Source organism: Oncorhynchus mykiss, chromosome 8 (assembly GCF_013265735.2).
Source record: "Oncorhynchus mykiss isolate Arlee chromosome 8, USDA_OmykA_1.1, whole genome shotgun sequence".
NCBI lineage: Eukaryota > Metazoa > Chordata > Actinopteri > Salmoniformes > Salmonidae > Oncorhynchus > Oncorhynchus mykiss.
Window position 1 is genome coordinate 79,757,680 of NC_048572.1, and position 20,735 is coordinate 79,778,414.

Consider the following 20,735-nt stretch of genomic DNA (forward strand, 5'->3'; position numbering starts at 1 on the left):
TGGTGTTGCACTGCAATCTGCATTGTTATTAACAAACATGTCCAAGCTAGTGGTTGCTCAAAACATACTGATACATGTTACAACATTCTGCTTTTACATTTAGTATAAGAATAGGTGCAATCAACAAAAAGCAAGGTTAGATATCTGGCAATCAACAAAACATTCAGATAAGAAAATGAACAACCAAACTGCATGCAAAGATTCATTGCTGATGACACTTACAGCAGCAGCAAGGAAACAATGCGCAGCGCATCACCTAAAAATAGGTTGAACTAGCTAACTAGTTAATTATAAAACTTATAACGTTATATAGGGTTCCAATAAATCAACATCTATTTACAATCTAGAACTAGCTAACAATGTAGCTAGGCACTGCAGCTATGGGTGGGGTTCAACACATACAATTAGCTAGCTAGCTACTAACGTTAGCTAAGTAACGTTAGTTAGCTAGCTGCTTCACCCCAACCTGTTCTTGTCTGATGTTATGAAATAAACGACACGAAAAGCACACATTTCTCCGAAATACTAACTACCTAACATGAGCATATGTTAAGTACTGTTGTCAGGAACGCAAATCCGCTATGACAGATTCAGACCATGACCAGAAGAATTGCTAGCCAGGCCAAGCGAAAGACATGCATCATCCGCTAGCAGCACAGACGGGATGGGTGGCGAGGCTTCCCACACATTAACAAACACGCCCTCAATGCGATTTAAAGCTCACCTTGGTCTAAAAATACATGGGCTGAAAAGACACGCTCCTTAGATTTGTTTCTGTTGTTGAAAATCGTAGCTGTCCGAGCGATTCTTCTTCGTTTTGTTCGTCAGTCTCTTTTGTTGTTTGTCTCTCCCTTTCTGTTGTCTTCTCGGATCGATTTCTGCTACTGGTAGTCGCCTGCTACCCAGCCCCTTCGGTTGTCAAGCGCAACGCTTCGTCTGTCTACCAATCAAACCCCGGTATTTCCATAAAGGCGCCCCAAGCGTCTCTTCTCTTGCAACATAAAACCCGCATAGCTCTTGCGATAACGATCGACATTCCCTACCATCCATTGAACATGATCATCAAATAAACTGTAATCAACGTCCAATTATGCCACTTGCAATAAGATAATTACTTGTCAGGTGTGTGTCACTTCCAAACCCAGACAGGACAGGATGTTGGATGGATAATCCCATGCCTTCACCTCCCAGATTAGGAAATGTTCCATGTACGTGTACATGTACGTGTAATCGCAGATTCACAGTGGGAAATTCAACAGTCGGGTAAATGCAATTAAATGCTTGAAGGACACGGCCCTCTGAAAAGGTTTAAAGAGGATTACGACAGATGTAAATCTGGTTGGTATTATTCTCATTTGATTGCCTAAGGTTGTTCTTGGGTGCAAGAGAGGACGAATAGTGTATTATTTCTCAATCATTAGGTTTTCTATGAGAAAACAGTAAAATAACAGTAAAATGACAAACTGTTCATCTTGATATTTTTACCACTGGTATGTAATCCCTGTATGTAAACCTATATACAGAAGGTGCGTTTGTTTGCCCTGTGGCCTCAGGTTGCAGGTTCAAGACCCACTTGTTATGTAATGCAGTAACAACAAAGAATAAACATCAGAGCTAGCCTAAGTGGATAACCAAGCTTCAAAAACATTGATCACCAGTTTCAATGAAAATTAACATTTTAATATAGTTCCAATGAATATTTAAAAATAACATAAATACATGAACAGGGTTAAAATAAAACGAATTTAGATTGTGAAAAACACAGAATGGCATCACATACATATGTGATTATCCACTACCGACAACAGTATGCAGTGGGACAGTCTGCAGTCATTTCTCTTGCTATGTGTTGCCCGTCACTCATACCCTCTCATGCTTTCAAAACACTCCCTTTTGAGACAGAAATGCTGCTCACATGAAATCTCAAAATGGAAAATGGTTTACGAAAAAACACCTGACAAAATACTGTATATAATGTACAGCGTAAACACTGCTTTACTCCAAAATAAAATAAAGGCCAGTTTCCTTCCATCGGTTAGAAGAATGTAAAATGTTAAAGCATAATGTAACAGGAGAAATGTTTCATCTTTCTGTGATCTACTTTATGTAAGTACGCAGTTATACAACAAATAATGCAATCTACAGTGGGAAAGTATTATGAATTGCTATCGATTAATTACTCTCAATTGTATATGTACACATAGATGTATTGTGGACTACTTTGAGTGTAAAGGGAATTCAACAGTTAAGATACTATCCACAATAAAGTCAAATGCTTTTGAATATCTGTGAGGTCCAAACACATACTGTCCCAACAATGTCCTTTATAAGACCTTTTCTCTGAGTTGCACTGGCGCATGACACAACTTGTGAAACTTGCTGCTATTCTACAGCTGTAAATCGTTGTGTCAGTGACATTGAACAGCGATTACACACTTAAATGTTTAAACAACAAAAGGCCCCATATATTATGTTTATGTACGTCCATATTAAATGATAAACGCTAGTTTGAGTCATTCATTTTGAATGGAATAGGTATTTATATACAAACTAAATTAATTTATACAATGTATATAGTCTTAAAGTATATTTATATTTCTGTCAATGAAATTTTAAGACTTCCAAAGTCTTATCAAAAACATAAAATATATTAAGTCAGTTGCTGACATTCCCGTGAACTACAGTCTCAATCAAAAGTGGACACACCTCCTCATTCAAGGGTTTTTCTTTAATTGGACTATTTTCTACTTTGTAGAGTAATAGTGAAGACATCACAACTATGAAATAACACATATGGAATCAAGTAGTATCCAAAAAAGTGTTAAACAAATCCAAAAATATGTTATATTTGAGATTCCTCAAAGTAGCCACCCTTTGCCTTGACAGCTTTGCACACTCTAATATTGTACAATGTAGAAAATAGTAAAAATAATAAAAAACCCTTGAAGGAGTAGGTGTGTCCAAACTTTTGACTGGTACTGTAGATGATACTTAAATCAATGATTTTACAATCTAGTTCTTATCGAAAGTAACATCAACCTATTTCTGAGGTATTCACCTCACTCAATCTTGGCACTTGTTTACACATTACACAAACCCAACTGCTCAGTCTTCTCTTTCAGCCAGAGAGAAAAGCAAGCCTCACACACAGCCAATCATCCTGCACTCACACAAACATCACAACTGGCGCTTAAATATAACATAATCGCTTTGCTTTCATATGACACACAAAACAAGCATAAGGCCAAACATGATGAACAGAGAGAACTCAAACTCGGTCTATTTCAGAGAGATGACATTCAGTGCTTCAGTGGTCTGATTCAGTAAGGCTTTCATCAGCCCCCCTCTTTTTTGGACACCCACGCATGCTGACGAACACACACACGCGTTCTCCATTAGAATGACTCTGCCCCCCCCCCCACACAGTCTTGCATAACAACAACAATGTCCCTTGAGGCTTGTGTTGTTTTTTTCTCCTACATTCCAGTAATAATTTCAGCAGTATTTTCTTAAGAAGAAAAACCCTTCTACATAATCATCCAATTATACTGTATATCAGACCCAGATGAATGCTGAGTTGAAGTGTTCTGGGGATATCTTACTGGGAAAAAAACATTAGAAAGCTGGACTCTTTAGCACCGTTCATAGCAAACCAGACCCTGTAATACCCCAGGTCATACACAGACCTGGGTCCGTTCCTGGGTCAGATAACCCACAAAGTCTCCCCTCAGTCCTCAACTATAACCCAAGACACCGAACAACAATATCCTTGGTTTGTTATGAAAACGGCTTGTTGCTGTGACTACTTGAGACTACCCAGTTTCTTGGGTGTGCCCAGTTTCTTGGTCTGCCACAGGTGGGGGGCGATGGTGATGGCGTCTACACTAGCCGACATGGTCTTGGCTGGGATGTGGCTGAACTGCTTCCTGTCCGAGTTGTACTTGTACAGTCCCTCGATCATCTTGGCCGTGATGCTCTTTGGCCCGATGCCCGCCAGCTTGGTGATCTCCTCCGTCTCTGGACAGTAGGAGTACACCGAGCGGAACTGGCAACCCGTGTCCCGGAATAGAACCAGGAAGTTGTTGGCCCCCGACCTCTCCATTTCCTGAAAGAGACAGGGAAGGCAAACAAAGGAACAAAACGTGAAGTGAAAGAGTGAAGTAAAATGAGAGAAAGTAGCAGAGTGTACATCAAACGGCCTACATCTATTATCTTGTTCTTCTGCTCTTCGTTGACCTTGCCCGCCAGGCAGCAGTGGGCCAGTGCATTCTGGATGATATGCTTGTTGGACTTGGCACTGGGCTCCTTGTACAGCTTTGGGCCTGAGGGAAAAAGCAGATACCAGCATAAGGTATGCAGTGACATACTAAGAGAAAGTCAGAACACAGCCTGTTCTACACATGGACCAGAGAGCTCCAGTATACTGCAGTAGGTTGGTCTCCTTTTGAAAGCAGAATACTGTGATTGTAGTGGAGCTGTCCGTACCTGTGTACTCTTGGTTGGAGGGAGTGGAGGAGGTTGTGGAGTCGTTCTCCCAGTCCTTCTCTCCGTTACGAGGCGGGCAGGATGACAGATTGCCCTCTGCAGAGTCTGGTCTCGCAGAGTCTGGTCTCGCAGAGTCTGGTCTCGCAGAGTCTGGTCTCGCAGAGTCTGGCCTCGCAGAGTCTGGCCTAGGGATTTACACACACACACATAAACAGTACATTGACACACACACACGCAGACACACACACACACACACACAGGAACAAGAAAACACACATGCCAGAACACACAGAATAACAGACACACGCAGACACGTTCACAAAAAACAGAGACCGACAGAGACAGACAGACATAGAGACAGACACAGAGACAAAAACACAGACATATACAAAGACAAACACAGACAGACAAAGAGAAACAGGGTCAAACACTGTTCTCCCAGGCAGCCCTCCCTGTTCCCTCCTATTAGATCCTGCACAGTGATCTCTCCGTGGCTGGGATCAGATCAGAAGCATGTGCAGTGGAGCAAAGCAAAGCTACAGTTCAGTCCTACATTCTGTCTGCTAGGATATTGAGGAGAGACTGCAGTAGGCTACAGCAGCTTTAGGCAACAGTACAGTAACAAGACACACAGTATCCCACTGCAGCAGGCAGCCTCATGCCCCAGGCCCAGGCCTAGTCATGTCCTGGTTGGGGTTAGGGTTAAGGACTCCGCATGCTTTCCTGATGAAACAGTTCTGTAGAGTTTGTGTATATATTATGATGACATTTTGTGACGTTTTTGGACTTCGGTGAGTTTTTTTTTGGATGTCTGGGCAAACAAAACATTTTCTGGAGGCAAGCCGAAGTTCGGAGCCGAAGTTCGGAGCCGAAGTCTATGCCGCTTTGTCGGTGATTGGTTAACAGTAGGGATTCTTCAACAACATTTTTGTTGTCATTCGACAAGAGATGACTCGTTTTCATTGAAAAATATTGCAACAAACATTAGTTAGATGTAAAATTGCGTGACTAAGATCTCCTTGGAAAAAACGTCAAAATGAATGACAGATTTATTGAGTTCTTAGATTCATTCTGACTATTTTGAGGAAATGTATGGCTATGGCATCTCAAAATGGACAAACAGTACTATTGCCGTTTTTATATCATTTTTCAAGTGAAGGTCTTTTAAGGGAGTATGCAAACACACTCGTTCGGTTAGGCTAGGCGCCAGCCGAACTGAGGCATGCTGACGCCTTTAGTGTGTAACCTAGCTTGAAGTCTCTGCATACAAAACAAAAGGGACTGTGATCATTGTGATGTGATTCTGGGGGACAGCTGTGATTCAGAATGAGCCTGGCCGTGGGAGTCAGTGCCTTGGACGGGAAAGCGTCTGCCTGCTGCAGCTTGGATGGCTCTGGGTCTAGTATATAGAGGCAACAAGAACACACATCAGCTAAATCATGGAGCAGCTAGTCTGGAGCAGTCATCATGGAGCAGCTAGTCTGGAGCAGTCATCATGGAGCAGCTAGTCTGGAGCAGTCATCATGGAGCAGCTAGTCTGGAGCAGTCAACATGGAGCAGCTAGTCTGGAGCAGCTAGTTTGGAGCAGTCATCATGGAGCAGCTAGTCTGGAGCAGTCATCATGGAGCAGCTAGTCTGGAGCAGCTAGTCTGGAGCAGTCATCATGGAGCAACTAGTCTGGAGCAGATATCATGGAGCAGCTAGTCTGGAGCAGTCATCATGGAGCAGCTATCATGGAGCAGCTAGTCTGGAGCAGTCATCATGGAGCAGCTAGTCTGGAGCAGGTATCATGGGGCAGCAAGTCTGGAGCAGTCATCATGGAGCAGCTAGTCTGGAGCAGCTGGTCTGGAGCAGCTACTGTGGAGCAGCTACTGTGGAGCAGCTAGTCTGGAGCAGTCCTCATGGAGCAGCTAGTCTGGAGCAGGTATTATGGAGCAGCTAGTCTGGAGCAGCTAGTCTGGAGCAGTCAGTCTGGAGCAGTCATCATTGAGCAGCTATCATGGAGCAGCTAGTCTGGAGCAGTCATCATGGAGCAGCTAGTCTGGAGCAGCTATCATGGAGCAACTAGTCTGGAGCAGCTATCATGGAGCAGCTAGTCTGGAGCAGTCATCATGGAGCAGCTAGTCTGGAGCAGCTATCATGGAGCAGCTAGTCTGGAGCAGTCATCATGGAGCAGCTAGTCTGGAGCAGTTATCATGAAGTAGCTAGTCTGGAGCAGGTATTATAGACAGCTATCATGGAACAGCTATCATGGAGCAGCTAGTCTGGATTAGTTATCATGGAGCAGCTATGATGGAGCAGCTAGTCTGGAGCAGTTATCTTGAAATATCTAGTCTGGAGCAACTATCATGGAGCTGTTATCATGGAGCAGCTATCATGGAGCAACTATCATGGAGCTGTTATCACGGAGCAACTATCATGGCGCTGTTATCATGGAGCAGCTAGTCTGGAGCAGCTAGTCTGGAGCAGTCAGTCTGGAGCAGTCATCATTGAGCAGCTATCATGGAGCAGCTAGTCTGGAGCAGCTATCATGGAGCAGCTAGTCTGGAGCAGTCATCATGGAGCAGCTAGTCTGGAGCAGTTATCATGAAGTAGCTAGTCTGGAGCAGGTATTATGGAGCAGCTAGTCTGGAGCAGTTATCTTGAAATATCTAGTCTGGAGCAACTATCATGGAGCTGTTATCATGGAGCAGCTATCATGGAGCAACTATCATGGAGCTGTTATCACGGAGCAACTATCATGGCGCTGTTATCATGGAGCAGCTATCATGGAGCTGTTATCATGGAGCAGCTATCATGGAGCAGCCTAGGAGCAGTGAGTGCTACAGCAGAGAAAGAGCAAAGTCGGTGAGACATAAAGCAGAGCGGAGGCAGGAAGCTAAAGGCATCATGTATGAATTGAGGCAGGAAGCTAAAGGCATCATGTATGAATTGAGGCAGAAGCAGCTGTGGTACTGAGGGGAATGATTCTGCTGTTTTAAAGTAGGTAATTGGTCATCACTCAACTGATACAGCATGAACGTGAAATAACATATATTATCAATCAATCAAATGTATTTTATATAGCTCTTTTTACATTAAAAACATGTGTTCTTAGAATTGATGTTGGTATACTGTATGTGTCTTGCTCAAACATTATCAAAACATATATGTGAGTTCTTTAAATATTCTGTCAGATGGGGATTTTTTTTGCAAAGATATTACCTCAAGTAAAAATGGAATTGATTGATCAATCTGGTCTGTGCAGTAGCAGAAACATAAAAGCTAGATAAAAGTCTAGGCCCTCGGCTGATCTAGGGAGGCAGGGGAGTTACTAACCTTCCCTTTCTCTCTTTGGGAGAGCTTAAAAAGAAAGAGATATGGCATCTCACAGTGCCTAGTTTACTGCTTCTGGGGGGTCTGTGCAAAACAGAGGGGAAAACAGAGGAGAGAGGAATAGAGCAAGGAGGAGGAGAGAGAGAGAGGAAGATTAAGATGCAGAGGTTAAGATGCAGAATGAAAACAATTTTGGTTGCATTACATAGAAAGGTCATAAGACACATTCATGTCCTCTTGAAGGAGTATTCAAGCTCTTGATGCTCTGTAAGGCCTTTGTTGTTTCGTAGCCAGCCTGGGTGCCAGTCTGCTTAACTCAACTCCTTTGAGATTGTCATGCCAAAAGAGTTGGCTAAACCAGGAACGGGATAACTGTACTGTCTTTTTAATCAGCCAATAGCTGACCTCACCTGGGGGTCCTCTTATCTCCCACATTGCTGTCATTGTCTGCCAGGTTGAGGGAGGCCAGGGACATGCTGGAGACTGAGTACCCACGCGGTCGAGTGCCTGGACGATGTAAACACAGAAGACATGTTTGAGTGTGTGTGTGTGTGTGTGTGTGTGTGTGTGTGTGTGTGTGTGTGTGTGTGTGTGTGTGTGTGTGTGTGTGTGTATTAAATACACATCTACAGTGCCTTTGGAAAGTATTCAGACCCTTTGACTTTTTCCTCATTTTGTTACATTACAGCCTTATTCTAAAATGGATTAAATGTTTTTTCCCCTCATCAATCTACACACAGACCCTTTACTCAGTACTTTGTTGAAGCACCTTTGGCAGCGATTACAGCCTCAAGTCTTCTTGGGTATGAGGCCACAAGCTTGACACACCTGTATTTGGAGAGTTTCTCTCATTCTTCTCTGCAGATCCTCTCAAGCTCTGTCAAGTTGGATGGGGAGTGTTGCTGCACAGCTATTTTCAGGTCTCTCCAGAGATGTTCGATCAGGTTCAAGTCCGGGCTCTGGCTGGGCCACTCAATGACATTCAGACACTCCTGTGTTGTCTTGGCTGTGTGCTTGGGTCGTTGTCCTGTTGGAAGGTGTACCTTTGCCCCAGTCTGAGGTCCTGAGCGTTCTGGAACAGGTTTTCATCAGGGAACTCTTTGCTCTGTTAATCTTTGCCTCGATCTTGACCAGTCTTCAAGTCCCTGCAGCTGAAAAACATCCCCACAGCATGATGCTGCCACCACCATGCTTCACCGTAAGGATGGTGTCAAGTTTCCTCCAGACGTGACACTCTTGGTTTCATTAGACCAGAGAATCTTGTTTCTCATGGTCTGAGAGTCTGTAGGTGCCTTTTGACAAACTCCAAGCTGTTATGTGCCTTTTACTGAGGAGTGTCAACTGTGGCACCTTTCCAAATCATGTACAATCAATTTGTAGAAACGTCTCAAGGATGATCAATGGAAACAGGATGTACCTGAGCTCGATTTTGCATCTCATAGCAAAGAGTCTGAATACTTATGTAAATAAGGTATGTTATTTTGTTTGAATACATTCTTTATTTATAAAAAAAAAAAACTATTTTCACTTTGTCTGTGCCCTTGAGAAAGACACTTAACCTAATTTGCTCTAGGGGTGCCGTACTACTATTGCTGACCCTGTAAAACAACACATTTCCCTGCACCTATCCCGTGAATGTAACAACACAAAAATGTATTCAATTAATGTGTTAGTCCCCACAAGGAAAAAGGCTATTTTAGAGTTAGGGGTTACATTTAGGGTTACAATTAGGGATAGTTTTAGGGTAAAGGAAAATAGGATTTTGAATGGGAATACATTTTTGGGTCCCCACAAGGATAGTAAAACAAACACTTGTGTGTGTGAGAATCTATTTGTATACTATTTGTAGTATGTGTGTGTTACCCGTGGCTCTGACGGGGGGCTTGGGTAACTCCATGACGTCCCTGTGGATGGATTTGGGGCGTGGCTTCTTTTTAAGACTTCCATGACGGGGCCTGACATCCATATCCTCCACCTGCTTCAAATGCTTCCTCCTCATGTACTCGTTCTTTATGTAATCTTTCCTCTGCTTGTCGTCCTCTCGCTTCTGCTGCTCCTCCTCTGCTTTCAGCCTAGGGAAAAGGGAGAAAGGAGATGAAGCTTCAATACTTCTGTGGGATTACCAAATAAGAGAAGTTACAGACTCCCTAATAGCAGTTTTCAGTCCCCTTAAAGGTAGTATTCAGACTCCCTAATAGCAGTTTTCAGTCCCCTTATTAAAGGTAGTTTTCAGACTCCCTAATAGCAGTTTTCAGTCCCCTTAAAGGTAGTTTTCAGACTCCCTAATAGCAGTTTTCAGTCCCCTTAAAGATAGTTTTCAGACATCCTAAGGGTAGTTTTCAGACATCCTAAGGGTAGTTTTCAGACATCCTAAGGGTAGTTTTCAGACATCCTAAGGGTAGTTTTCAGTCCCCTTAAAGATAGTTTTCAGACATCCTAAGGGTAGTTTTCAGACATCCTAAGGGTAGTTTTCAGACATCCTAAGGGTAGTTTTCAGAGATCCTAAGGATAGTTTACAGACATCCTAAGGGTAGTTTTCAGACCGGGCATAAGAGTAGAAAGGGTACAAGGCCTTGAAGGTGCAGACTGACCGTGCTTCCTCCTTCCTCTGCTCCTGCTCCAGCTCCTGCTGCTGTTTCTTCTCCTGTTTCTCCTTCTCTCTCCTCAGCCTCTTCTCCAGCAGAGCAGCCCTCTTCACCGCCATGTCCTCCTCTCCCTTCCCATCGTCCTGGAGGGGTACGGGGTGGATACACAGAGTCAGAAATAGGTTAGAAAACATTTCAGAATTTAAATGGCTGCCATGTTGACACCAAAGTTCTACTTAGAGTGGAAATTGTAATCTTCTTGTCATGGAACGTTCAGTGCCAACATGAAGGCTAGTTTACTTTGTTTTTTTTTGTAGCTCCAGAGACTAAATGAGATCAGACAGCATTGTCACATCCTCTCACTTCAAAGGTCCCTCATTAAGATCTGTCAAATGTATGTCAGGGGGAATTCAGGCATTCCATCATGTCAGATGCATATGACCAATTTTAACCAGTTAGAACATGTTGTGCAGTGGTGACTAGATATTTTGTTTCCTGGGATAAGGACATGTGTGCTTCTACATCTGCATTGCTTGCTCTCTGGGTTTTACGCTGGGTATCTGTATAGCACTTTGACAACTGCTCATGTAAAAAGGACTTTATAAAATAAATGTGATTGATTGAGTTGTGTCTGCTGAAAGTTGATGGTAGCTTCCAGAATATACACTGAGTAGCTGTTAGCTATCCCATCTGCAGTGGTATACTGTACAGTAGCTCAGTTGGCTCCATTCTCCTAGCATAGCTCTGTTGGCTACATTCTCGTACAGTAGCATAGCTCTGTTGGCTCCATTCTCCTAGCATAGCTCTGTTGGCTCCATTCTCCTAGCATAGCTCTGTTGACTCCATTCTCCTAGCATAGCTCAGTTGGCTCCATTCTCCTAGCATAGATCAGTTGGCTCCATTCTCCTACAGTAGCATAGCTCTGTTAGCTCCATTCTCCTAGCATTGCTCAGTTGGCTCCATTCTCCTACAGTAGCATAACTCTGTTGGCTCCATTCTCCTACAGTAGCATAGCTCTGTTGACTCCATTCTCCTACAGTAGCATAGCTTTGTTGGCTCCATTCTCCTACAGTAGCATAGCTCTGTTGGCTCCATTCTCCTAGCATAGCTCTGCTGACTCCATTATCCTACAATAGCATAGCTATGTTGGCTCCATTCTCCTAGCATAGCTCTGTTGACTCCATTCTCCTAGCATAGCTCTGTTGACTCCATTCTCCTACAGTAGCATAGCTCTGCTGACTCCATTCTCCTACAGTAGCATAGTTCAGTTGGCTACATTCTCCTTCAGTAGCATAGTTCAGATGGCTCCATTCTCCTACTGTAGCATAGTTCAGATGGCTCCATTCTCCTACAGTAGCATAGTTCAGTTGGCTCCATTCTCCTAGCATAGCTCTGTTGGCTCCATTCTCCTAGCATAGATCAGTTGGCTCCATTCTCCTACAGTAGCATAGCTCTGTTGGCTCCATTCTCCTAGCATAGCTCTGTTGACTCCATTCTCCTAGCATAGCTCAGTTGGCTCCATTCTCCTAGCATAGATCAGTTGGCTCCAGTCTCCTACAGTAGCATAGTTCAGTTGGCTCCATTCTCCTACAGTAGCATAGTTCAGTTGGCTCCATTCTCCTACAGTAGCATAGTTCAGTTGGCTCCATTCTCCTACAGTAGCATAGTTCAGTTGGCTCCATTCTCCTACAGTAGCATAGTTCAGTTGGCATCCATTCTAGAATCGCTCAGCGGTTTACTACTCTAGCAGTACACACAATTACTGTCCCAGACCCAGAAGAAGTCATGGTTCACGAGTCATCCCATAGTTCATGTTGTGCCAGACACACAGTTCTGCATGAACATTATACTGTCCTGTTGCTTTTACATTGCTTACACTGTACACGTAACTTTAATATTTTATGATTATAACAAAAATGGATCAATGAACGCATTCAACATTTTAGGGTCGTAACATGCTAAATACAGTACTTGTACCGTCATCTCACAATTCTGAAATTCCTACCTTGTAGAAGAACCCACAGCACATTTTCTGGTCCTCTCCGTACAGCTCTCCACTCAACTCCAGACCCTGTCCTCCCAGAGGCTTCAGTGTGGACATTGGTACTTCTATCAGGTCTCTACTGGGCTGGGACAGCACCTCTGCCAACTTCTCCGTCCTTCCATCTCTCCTCTCCTCCTTCCCTTCCTGCTCTCTCCCTTTAGTGGGCGAGGAGGGATGAGCGCCTGCACTCCTTATCCCCGCCTCTGCTACCTCTGGCTGTGTCTCAGGCTGCTCATTTTGGTTCTGGGGCTCCTCTGCACCCCCTGGGGCCCCTCCCTCCTTGTCCTCTTCTGTGGCCCCAGGACCCTCATCATGTCCCAGGTAGGCAAAGGAGGTGACCTGGGTCTGGCTTGGGGAGAAGCGTCTTAGCCTGGGCAGACTGTCCACGGACGTGGGGGTGTTGAGCATCCGTCTTAAGGGAGTTACCTTGAGCTCACTGGGGCGTGGGGTACGGGGGGTGTGAGGGGTGCTGGCGTGGAAGGAGGCTGGTCGGCGCTTGAGGCCGCCAGGGGAACGGTGGGGGGCGCGGGGGGAACCACCGGCAGAGGACAGGATGGGGGACATGGACCCCACGGACCCCCGGCCGGCTACGCTGTTTCGCCGGAGCTCCCGTAGCTGCCTGTAGAGAGAGTAGAAATGTGGAATTACATTTTTGCAATGATAACTAACCAAGCGATAATAGTATTGCGATAATTGATACCACAATTAATGAATGATGAAAACACATGGTTTTAGTCTAAATATCATGCCATTCTAATGCACAATTTATGTGTATTGATTACTATACCTGTATGTGTATGTGTATATGTGTGTGTGTGTGTGTGTGTGTGTGTGTGTGTGTGTGTGTGTGTGTGTGTGTGTGTGTGTGTGTGTGTGTGTGTGTGTGTGTGTGTCAGTGGTACCTGTGTGGTGAGGGCGCTGGAGGAGGTATGACCCAGGACTGTTGCTGTTCCCTCATGGCCATGATCCTGTCCTGCTGCTGAGCCAGCCGCTGCATCTCCGTCTGCAGGAACCCCAGGGACGTGTTGAGCCTCTCGATGGAGCTAGTGTACTCAGCCACGTCCACCTCTCCAGCCACTAACCCTGGAGCAAGACACAGCGGCCACGTCTACTTTATAAGGTGGGTATCACACCTGTATACAACGGTACACATCCTGAAGTATGACTGCTCTCTAGCCTGGCCCTCTATCATTTTGTAATAATGGTCAATGGTCATTGTCGAGACAAAATTGGCAACAGAACAAACAGAGCTGGGACCAGGCTAGATTTTATTGAACCTTTATTTTTATTTGGAGTCAAAGATGAGACTAAGATGTATTTTTCAGATGCTCCAAAGAATGGAAAATAAAAGTACAAGGCAAAGTTTTTGATTTGATCAGGAGCTATAGTGGTGACCCACCTGCACCCTCCTCGCAGGGGGACTTGGGAGCGGCTCCATCGGGCTTGCACCTCTCCGCCTGGCCCAGACTGCCTGACGGGGTGAGGTCTGGGCCCCCAGGGAGGGGGCTGGTGGGAGAGGGGGTTATCCCTTTCCTTCTCACCACGTTGAGGAAGGCTGTCCTCCCCATCTTCTGACGATGCCGGGTGAACGCTGCTTCCACCTGAAACAGTGACAAAAATGGTTGATTATTTCAGCACATTTTTAATAGCCAATGAACATGCTGGCTTGGTATGCTAAATTATCCAACAAGATGATGGTTTAAATGAAGTGATTTCTGATTGATAACTAACTCTAATCATTTGATCGGACTGCTCCTTTAAAAAAAACCTAGTAGACCGTTGTTTTGTTTGTCTGACACAATACCCAGTCACCTAAGTAAATGGTGCACTACTTTTGAACAGAGCCCTATGGAAATAGGGAATAGGAACCCTTAGGGAATAGGATGCCAGATGCCGAAGGGAAGACGCTCTCGGAAGCTGAACTAGCCTATACCTTCTTCTTCTGGGCCTCGATGGCTCTGCGTTTCTCCTCCAGCTTCATCTTCAGGTGCACCATCTCTGACGACAGCAGGTGGGTGTGGTCTTTGGTAGAGGATGTGGCCGGGCTCTGGGCTGGGTGGGCGGGGCTTGAGCCCTGTGAGGGGCAGAGAGAGACAGAAACACAGAGTAGGAAAAGGGACGTTGAGAGAGAAAGAGAGGGAACAGAGTAATAGATCAGAGAGACAGTTTCTCTACTGACCTCAGGTGTGGCAGTTTGTGCGGGGGGCGTGTTCAGAACATTGATCTCGGAGCTCTCGGGGGTGGTCCCTCCACTGCTCCGTCCCTCAAGCTTACGAAACTTCTGCTCGGCGAAGCTGGTCATGCGAACCACGCCTCCGCCTGAACCGCCAGAGGAAGAGGCAGGGCTGGGCACATGGGACAGGGGGGCGGGGGGCACCGAGCTGGGGCATGGGCTGCTCCTCTCTCCCCTGTCACCGTTCCTCACCCCCCTCTCTCCATTCCCCTCTGGTAGGGGACAGGATCGGGTCATAGCCTCATAGTCAGGGTCTATATCAGAGTAGTCCCTGAGGGAAGAATTGTCCTCCTCCAAACTCTCCTGGATGTCCTCCGTCCTCACGTGGATCCCTGTGTCCACCTCATCCGTAGAGGCTGAGTTGGGGTCGGCCTCGTCCGCCCGGGCCTTAGCCGATCCTGGGTAGTCGTCAGGGTCGTCGCCTGGGTCTGGAGGTTCGGCTCCATCATGTAGGAAGAAGCCGTTGGCCCCGGGCCCCAGGCTGCCGTTGGGCCTCTCTGTGTCGTGGATGATCTTCAGTGCCTCCTCGATGCTGGGCGGGGTTGACGGGCTGACGGGGCCACTGCCGCCCTTGTCGTTCTCTGGGAGAACGCCATTGGAATATCTAGATTACCAGACATGTATGATCATTTATTAGACACTTATTCATAGCATCTAACAGTTAACATGTATGTAACATATTTACATTCAATATGTGTCCCCCGTGCAGACATTAAAACGCGCAACAGATCCATCAGACGTACCTGCTCTGGTTCCTGTGTGGCTGAGTCTGCCCACGCCCCAGTGCTTTATGGGAGTTGTAGTTACGTGAGTCCCTGTCGTAGTCCTCCTCAGGTATGTGTCCAGCACTGCAACCCTGACTGTTAACGCTGACCGGCTGAAAGGGGAGTTGGTGCCTCATGCCCCCCCGAGGTGTGTGGTGAACTTTGAACCCCCCAAGGCCTTCTGTGCTGGCAGAGCGGGTCATGCCTCGGAGGGAAGGACCCCGACAGGGAGGGGCACTTGGGTCCCCGTCCAGAGGAATCTCAAAGGAGATGCCCCGAGACCGTCTCTCCTTAGGCCACGTCCCCACACAGCCGTCCACATAGCACATGGACACCGACCTCTTGATCACACCTGCCAGGGACAAGGAAAATTATTAGCTTGACTCACACAGAGTACCAGTAGTAGTTCAGAGTCGTCAGCCAGATAAGATAAAGGAGTGTTTGTGATTCTGAGGAGAGGGGTAGGTAGTTCCTGTGTTCTTACCTGAAGCAGAGTCTGGTTGAAGCCTGAGAGAGCGCGAGTGAGAGAGCAAGAGAGAGAATTTTACCATAAAGCTCAAGAGCATACCTCCTGTAACTGCTAAGTTGAACTATGCTGGACCTTTCACAACATTGTTCAATAAGAGAAAATTAAATAACTACAGGTGATTATATTAATTCAATATTAATTCATACCTGTCGTGTTTTGGGCTGTCAGGTCTGTCCCCAAAGTCCTTTTTGGCTGGGCTACACATAGGACCCATAGTCCTGGATGAATGGGCAGGATCACAGGCTGGGTACAAACAAACACTAATCATTCTTCAGGATCCTCAAGTCAATAAAGGTACGTGACGTGATCTGAGTTCTGGTGAAAACTGAAATATAATGTGATATGCAAATGAAGTTGATTTATCTTCATAATCCCAACCATCATCATCCTTTTTGGCTTTCAAACACCAATATCCTTACCTTGTGGGTCAAAGACTCTGGGCTGTACAAACGAAGGCTTCACCACTTCAAACCACCAGAACAGCTCTGCCATAAACACCAGGTAGTTGTTCTGCAACAGGACAAAACACAACATAAACACCAGGTAGTTGTTCTGCAACAGGACAAAACACAGCTTAAACACCAGGTAGTTGTTCTGCAACAGGACAAAACACAACACACCAGGTAGTTGTTCTGTAACAGGACAAAACACAGCATAAACACCAGGTAGTTGTTCTGCAACAGGACAAAACACAGCTTAAACACCAGGTAGTTGTTCTGCAACAGGACAAAACACAACACACCAGGTAGTTGTTCTGTAACAGGACAAAACACAGCATAAACACCAGGTAGTTGTTCTGCAACAGGACAAAACACAACATAAACACCAGGTAGTTGTTCTGCAACAGGACAAAACACAACACACCAGGTAGTTGTTCTGTAACAGGACAAAACACAGCATAAACACCAGGTAGTTGTTCTGCAACAGGACAAAACACAACATAAACACCAGGTAGTTGTTCTGCAACAGCACAAAACACAACAAACCAGGTAGTTGTTCTGTAACAGGACAAAACACAACATAAACACCAGGTAGTTGTTCTGCAACAGGACAAAACACAACATAAACACCAGGTAGTTGTTCTGTAACAGGACAAAACACAACATAAACACCAGGTAGTTGTTCTGCAACAGGACAAAACACAGCTTAAACACCAGGTAGTTGTTCTGCAACAGGACAAAACACAGCTTAAACACCAGGTAGTTGTTCTGCAACAGGACAAAACACAACACACCAGGTAGTTGTTCTGCAACAGGACAAAACACAGCTTAAACACCAGGTAGTTGTTCTGCAACAGGACAAAACACAGCATAAACACCAGGTAGTTGTTCTGCAACAGGACAAAACACAGCTTAAACACCAGGTAGTTGTTCTGCAACAGGACAAAACACAGCATAAACACCAGGTAGTTGTTCTGCAACAGGACAAAACACAGCATAAACACCAGGTAGTTGTTCTGCAACAGGACAAAACACAACACACCAGGTAGTTGTTCTGCAACAGGACAAAACACAACACACCAGGTAGTTGTTCTGTAACAGGACAAAACACAGCATAAACACCAGGTAGTTGTTCTGCAACAGGACAAAACACAGCATAAACACCAGGTAGTTGTTCTGCAACAGGACAAAACACAACACACCAGGTAGTTGTTCTGCAACAGGACAAAACACAACACACCAGGTAGTTGTTCTGTAACAGGACAAAACACAGCATAAACACCAGGTAGTTGTTCTGCAACAGGACAAAACACAGCATAAACACCAGGTAGTTGTTCTGCAACAGGACAAAACACAGCATAAACACCAGGTAGTTGGTCTGTAACAGGACAAAACACAACACACCAGGTAGTTGTTCTGCAACAGGACAAAACACAACATAAACACCAGGTAGTTGTTCTGCAACAGAACAAAACACAACATAAACACCAGGTAGTTGTTCTGCAACAGGACAAAACACAACACACCAGGTAGTTGTTCTGCAACAGGACAAAACACAACATAAACACCAGGTAGTTGTTCTGCAACAGGACAAAACACAACACACCAGGTAGTTGTTCTGCAACAGGACAAAACATAGCATAAACACCAGGTAGTTGTTCTGCAACAGGACAAAACACAGCATAAACACCAGGTAGTTGTTCTGCAACAGGACAAAACACAACATAAACACCAGGTAGTTGTTCTGCAACAGGACAAAACACAACACACCAGGTAGTTGTTCTGCAACAGGACAAAACACAACATAAACACCAGGTAGTTGTTCTGCAACAGGACAAAACACAACACACCAGGTAGTTGTTCTGCAACAGGACAAAACACAGCATAAACACCAGGTAGTTGTTCTGCAACAGGACAAAACACAGCATAAACACCAGGTAGTTGTTCTGCAACAGGACAAAACACAACACACCAGGTAGTTGTTCTGCAACAGGACAAAACACAGCATAAACACCAGGTAGTTGTTCTGCAACAGGACAAAACACAGCATAAACACCAGGTAGTTGTTCTGCAACAGGACAAAACACAACACACCAGGTAGTTGTTCTGCAACAGGACAAAACACAGCATAAACACCAGGTAGTTGTTCTGTAACAGGACAAAACACAGCATAAACACCAGGTAGTTGTTCTGTAACAGGACAAAACACAACACACCAGGTAGTTGTTCTGCAACAGGACAAAACACAACACACCAGGTAGTTGTTCTGCAACAGGACAAAACACAGCATAAACACCAGGTAGTTGTTCTGCAACAGGACAAAACACAGCATAAACACCAGGTAGTTGTTCTGCAACAGGACAAAACACAGCATAAACACCAGGTAGTTGTTCTGCAACAGGACAAAACACAACACACCAGGTAGTTGTTCTGCAACAGGACAAAACACAACATAAACACCAGGTAGTTGTTCTGCAACAGGACAAAACACAGCATAAACACCAGGTAGTTGTTCTGCAACAGGACAAAACACAACACACCAGGTAGTTGTTCTGCAACAGGACAAAACACAGCATAAACACCAGGTAGTTGTTCTGCAACAGGACAAAACACAACATAAACACCAGGTAGTTGTTCTGCAACAGGACAAAACACAGCATAAACACCAGGTAGTTGTTCTGTAACAGGACAAAACACAACACACCAGGTAGTTGTTCTGCAACAGGACAAAACACAACACACCAGGTAGTTGTTCTGCAACAGGACAAAACACAACACACCAGGTAGTTGTTCTGCAACAGGACAAAACACAGCATAAACACCAGGTAGTTGTTCTGCAACAGGACAAAACACAACACACCAGGTGGTTGTTCTGCAACAGGACAAAACACAGCTTAAACACCAGGTAGTTGTTCTGCAACAGGACAAAACACAGCATAAACACCAGGTAGTTGTTCTGCAACAGGACAAAACACAACATAAACACCAGGTAGTTATTCCGCAACAGGACAAAACACAACACACCAGGTAGTTGTTCTGCAACAGGACAAAACACAGCATAAACACCAGGTAGTTGTTCTGCAACAGGACAAAACACAGCATAAACACCAGGTAGTTGTTCTGCAACAGGACAAAACACAACACACCAGGTAGTTGTTCTGCAACAGGACAAAACACAGCATAAACACCAGGTAGTTGTTCTGCAACAGGACAAAACACAGCATAAACACCAGGTAGTTGTTCTGCAACAGGACAAAACATAGCATAAACACCAGGTAGTTGTTCTGCAACAGGACAAAACACAGCATAAACACCAGGTAGTTGTTCTGTAACAGGACAAAACACAACACACCAGGTAGTTGTTCTGCAACAGGACAAAACACAACACACCAGGTAGTTGTTCTGCAACAGGACAAAACACAACACACCAGGTAGTTGTTCTGCAACAGGACACAACACAACACACCAGGTGGTTGTTCTGCAACAGGACAAAACACAACATAAACACCAGGTAGTTGTTCTGCAACAGGACAAAACACAACACACCAGGTAGTTGTTCTGCAACAGGACAAAACACAGCTTAAACACCAGGTAGTTGTTCTGCAACAGGACAAAACACAGCATAAACACCAGGTAGTTGTTCTGCAACAGGACAAAACACAACACACCAGGTAGTTGTTCTGCAACAGGACAAAACACAACACACCAGGTAGTTGTTCTGCAACAGGACAAAACACAGCATAAACACCAGGTAGTTGTTCTGCAACAGGACAAAACACAACACACCAGGTGGTTGTTCTGCAACAGGACAAAACACAGCTTAAACACCAGGTAGTTGTTCTGCAACAGGACAAAACACAACACACCAGGTAGTTGTTCTGCAACAGGACAAAACACAACACACCAGGTAGTTGTTCTGCAACAGGACAAAACACAGCATAAACACCAGGTAGTTGTTCTGCAACAGGACAAAACACAACACACCAGGTGGTTGTTCTGCAACAGGACAAAACACAGCTTAAACACCAGGTAGTTGTTCTGCAACAGGACAAAACACAGCATAAACACCAGGTAGTTGTTCTGCAACAGGACAAAACACAACATAAACACCAGGTAGTTATTCCGCAACAGGACAAAACACAACACACCAGGTAGTTGTTCTGCAACAGGACAAAACACAGCATAAACACCAGGTAGTTGTTCTGCAACAGGACAAAACACAGCATAAACACCAGGTAGTTGTTCTGCAACAGGACAAAACACAACACACCAGGTAGTTGTTCTGCAACAGGACAAAACACAGCATAAACACCAGGTAGTTGTTCTGCAACAGGACAAAA

General features: G+C 45.0%; 2 protein-coding genes across 5 annotated transcripts in view; both read right to left on the minus strand.

The window, feature by feature from the left end:
• Window positions 1-1,092, minus strand: part of LOC110530728 (WD repeat-containing protein 47) — a 44,016-nt gene extending 42,924 nt beyond the window's left edge. The window contains exon 1 of the mRNA XM_036986413.1: window positions 725-1,092. The gene's annotated coding sequence lies outside the window, so the exon portion shown is untranslated. The remainder of the gene's footprint in view (window positions 1-724) is intronic.
• A 566-nt stretch (window positions 1,093-1,658) lies between these two features.
• The window catches only part of LOC110531006 (calmodulin-regulated spectrin-associated protein 2), a 91,814-nt gene continuing 72,737 nt past the window's right edge, over window positions 1,659-20,735 (minus strand). Inside the window, exons 7-22 of one of the 4 annotated variants that reach the window (XM_036986420.1) lie at window positions 16,375-16,465; window positions 16,102-16,198; window positions 15,911-15,933; window positions 15,406-15,778; window positions 14,609-15,266; window positions 14,363-14,503; window positions 13,829-14,030; window positions 13,332-13,512; window positions 12,391-13,048; window positions 10,392-10,528; window positions 9,664-9,872; window positions 8,211-8,307; window positions 7,804-7,884; window positions 4,486-4,655; window positions 4,204-4,322; window positions 1,659-4,105 (exon numbers count right to left, since the gene is read on the minus strand). In XM_036986420.1, the coding sequence (XP_036842315.1) occupies window positions 3,803-4,105; window positions 4,204-4,322; window positions 4,486-4,655; window positions 7,804-7,884; window positions 8,211-8,307; window positions 9,664-9,872; window positions 10,392-10,528; window positions 12,391-13,048; window positions 13,332-13,512; window positions 13,829-14,030; window positions 14,363-14,503; window positions 14,609-15,266; window positions 15,406-15,778; window positions 15,911-15,933; window positions 16,102-16,198; window positions 16,375-16,465 (3,540 nt within the window). In that variant the 3' untranslated portion in view covers window positions 1,659-3,802. Of the gene's footprint in view, window positions 4,106-4,203; window positions 4,323-4,485; window positions 4,671-7,803; window positions 7,885-8,210; window positions 8,308-9,663; window positions 9,873-10,391; window positions 10,529-12,390; window positions 13,049-13,331; window positions 13,513-13,828; window positions 14,031-14,362; window positions 14,504-14,608; window positions 15,267-15,405; window positions 15,779-15,910; window positions 15,934-16,101; window positions 16,199-16,374; window positions 16,466-20,735 lie in introns of all 4 variants that reach the window. The other 3 variants (XM_036986419.1, XM_036986422.1, XM_036986421.1) reach the window with 3 other exon arrangements.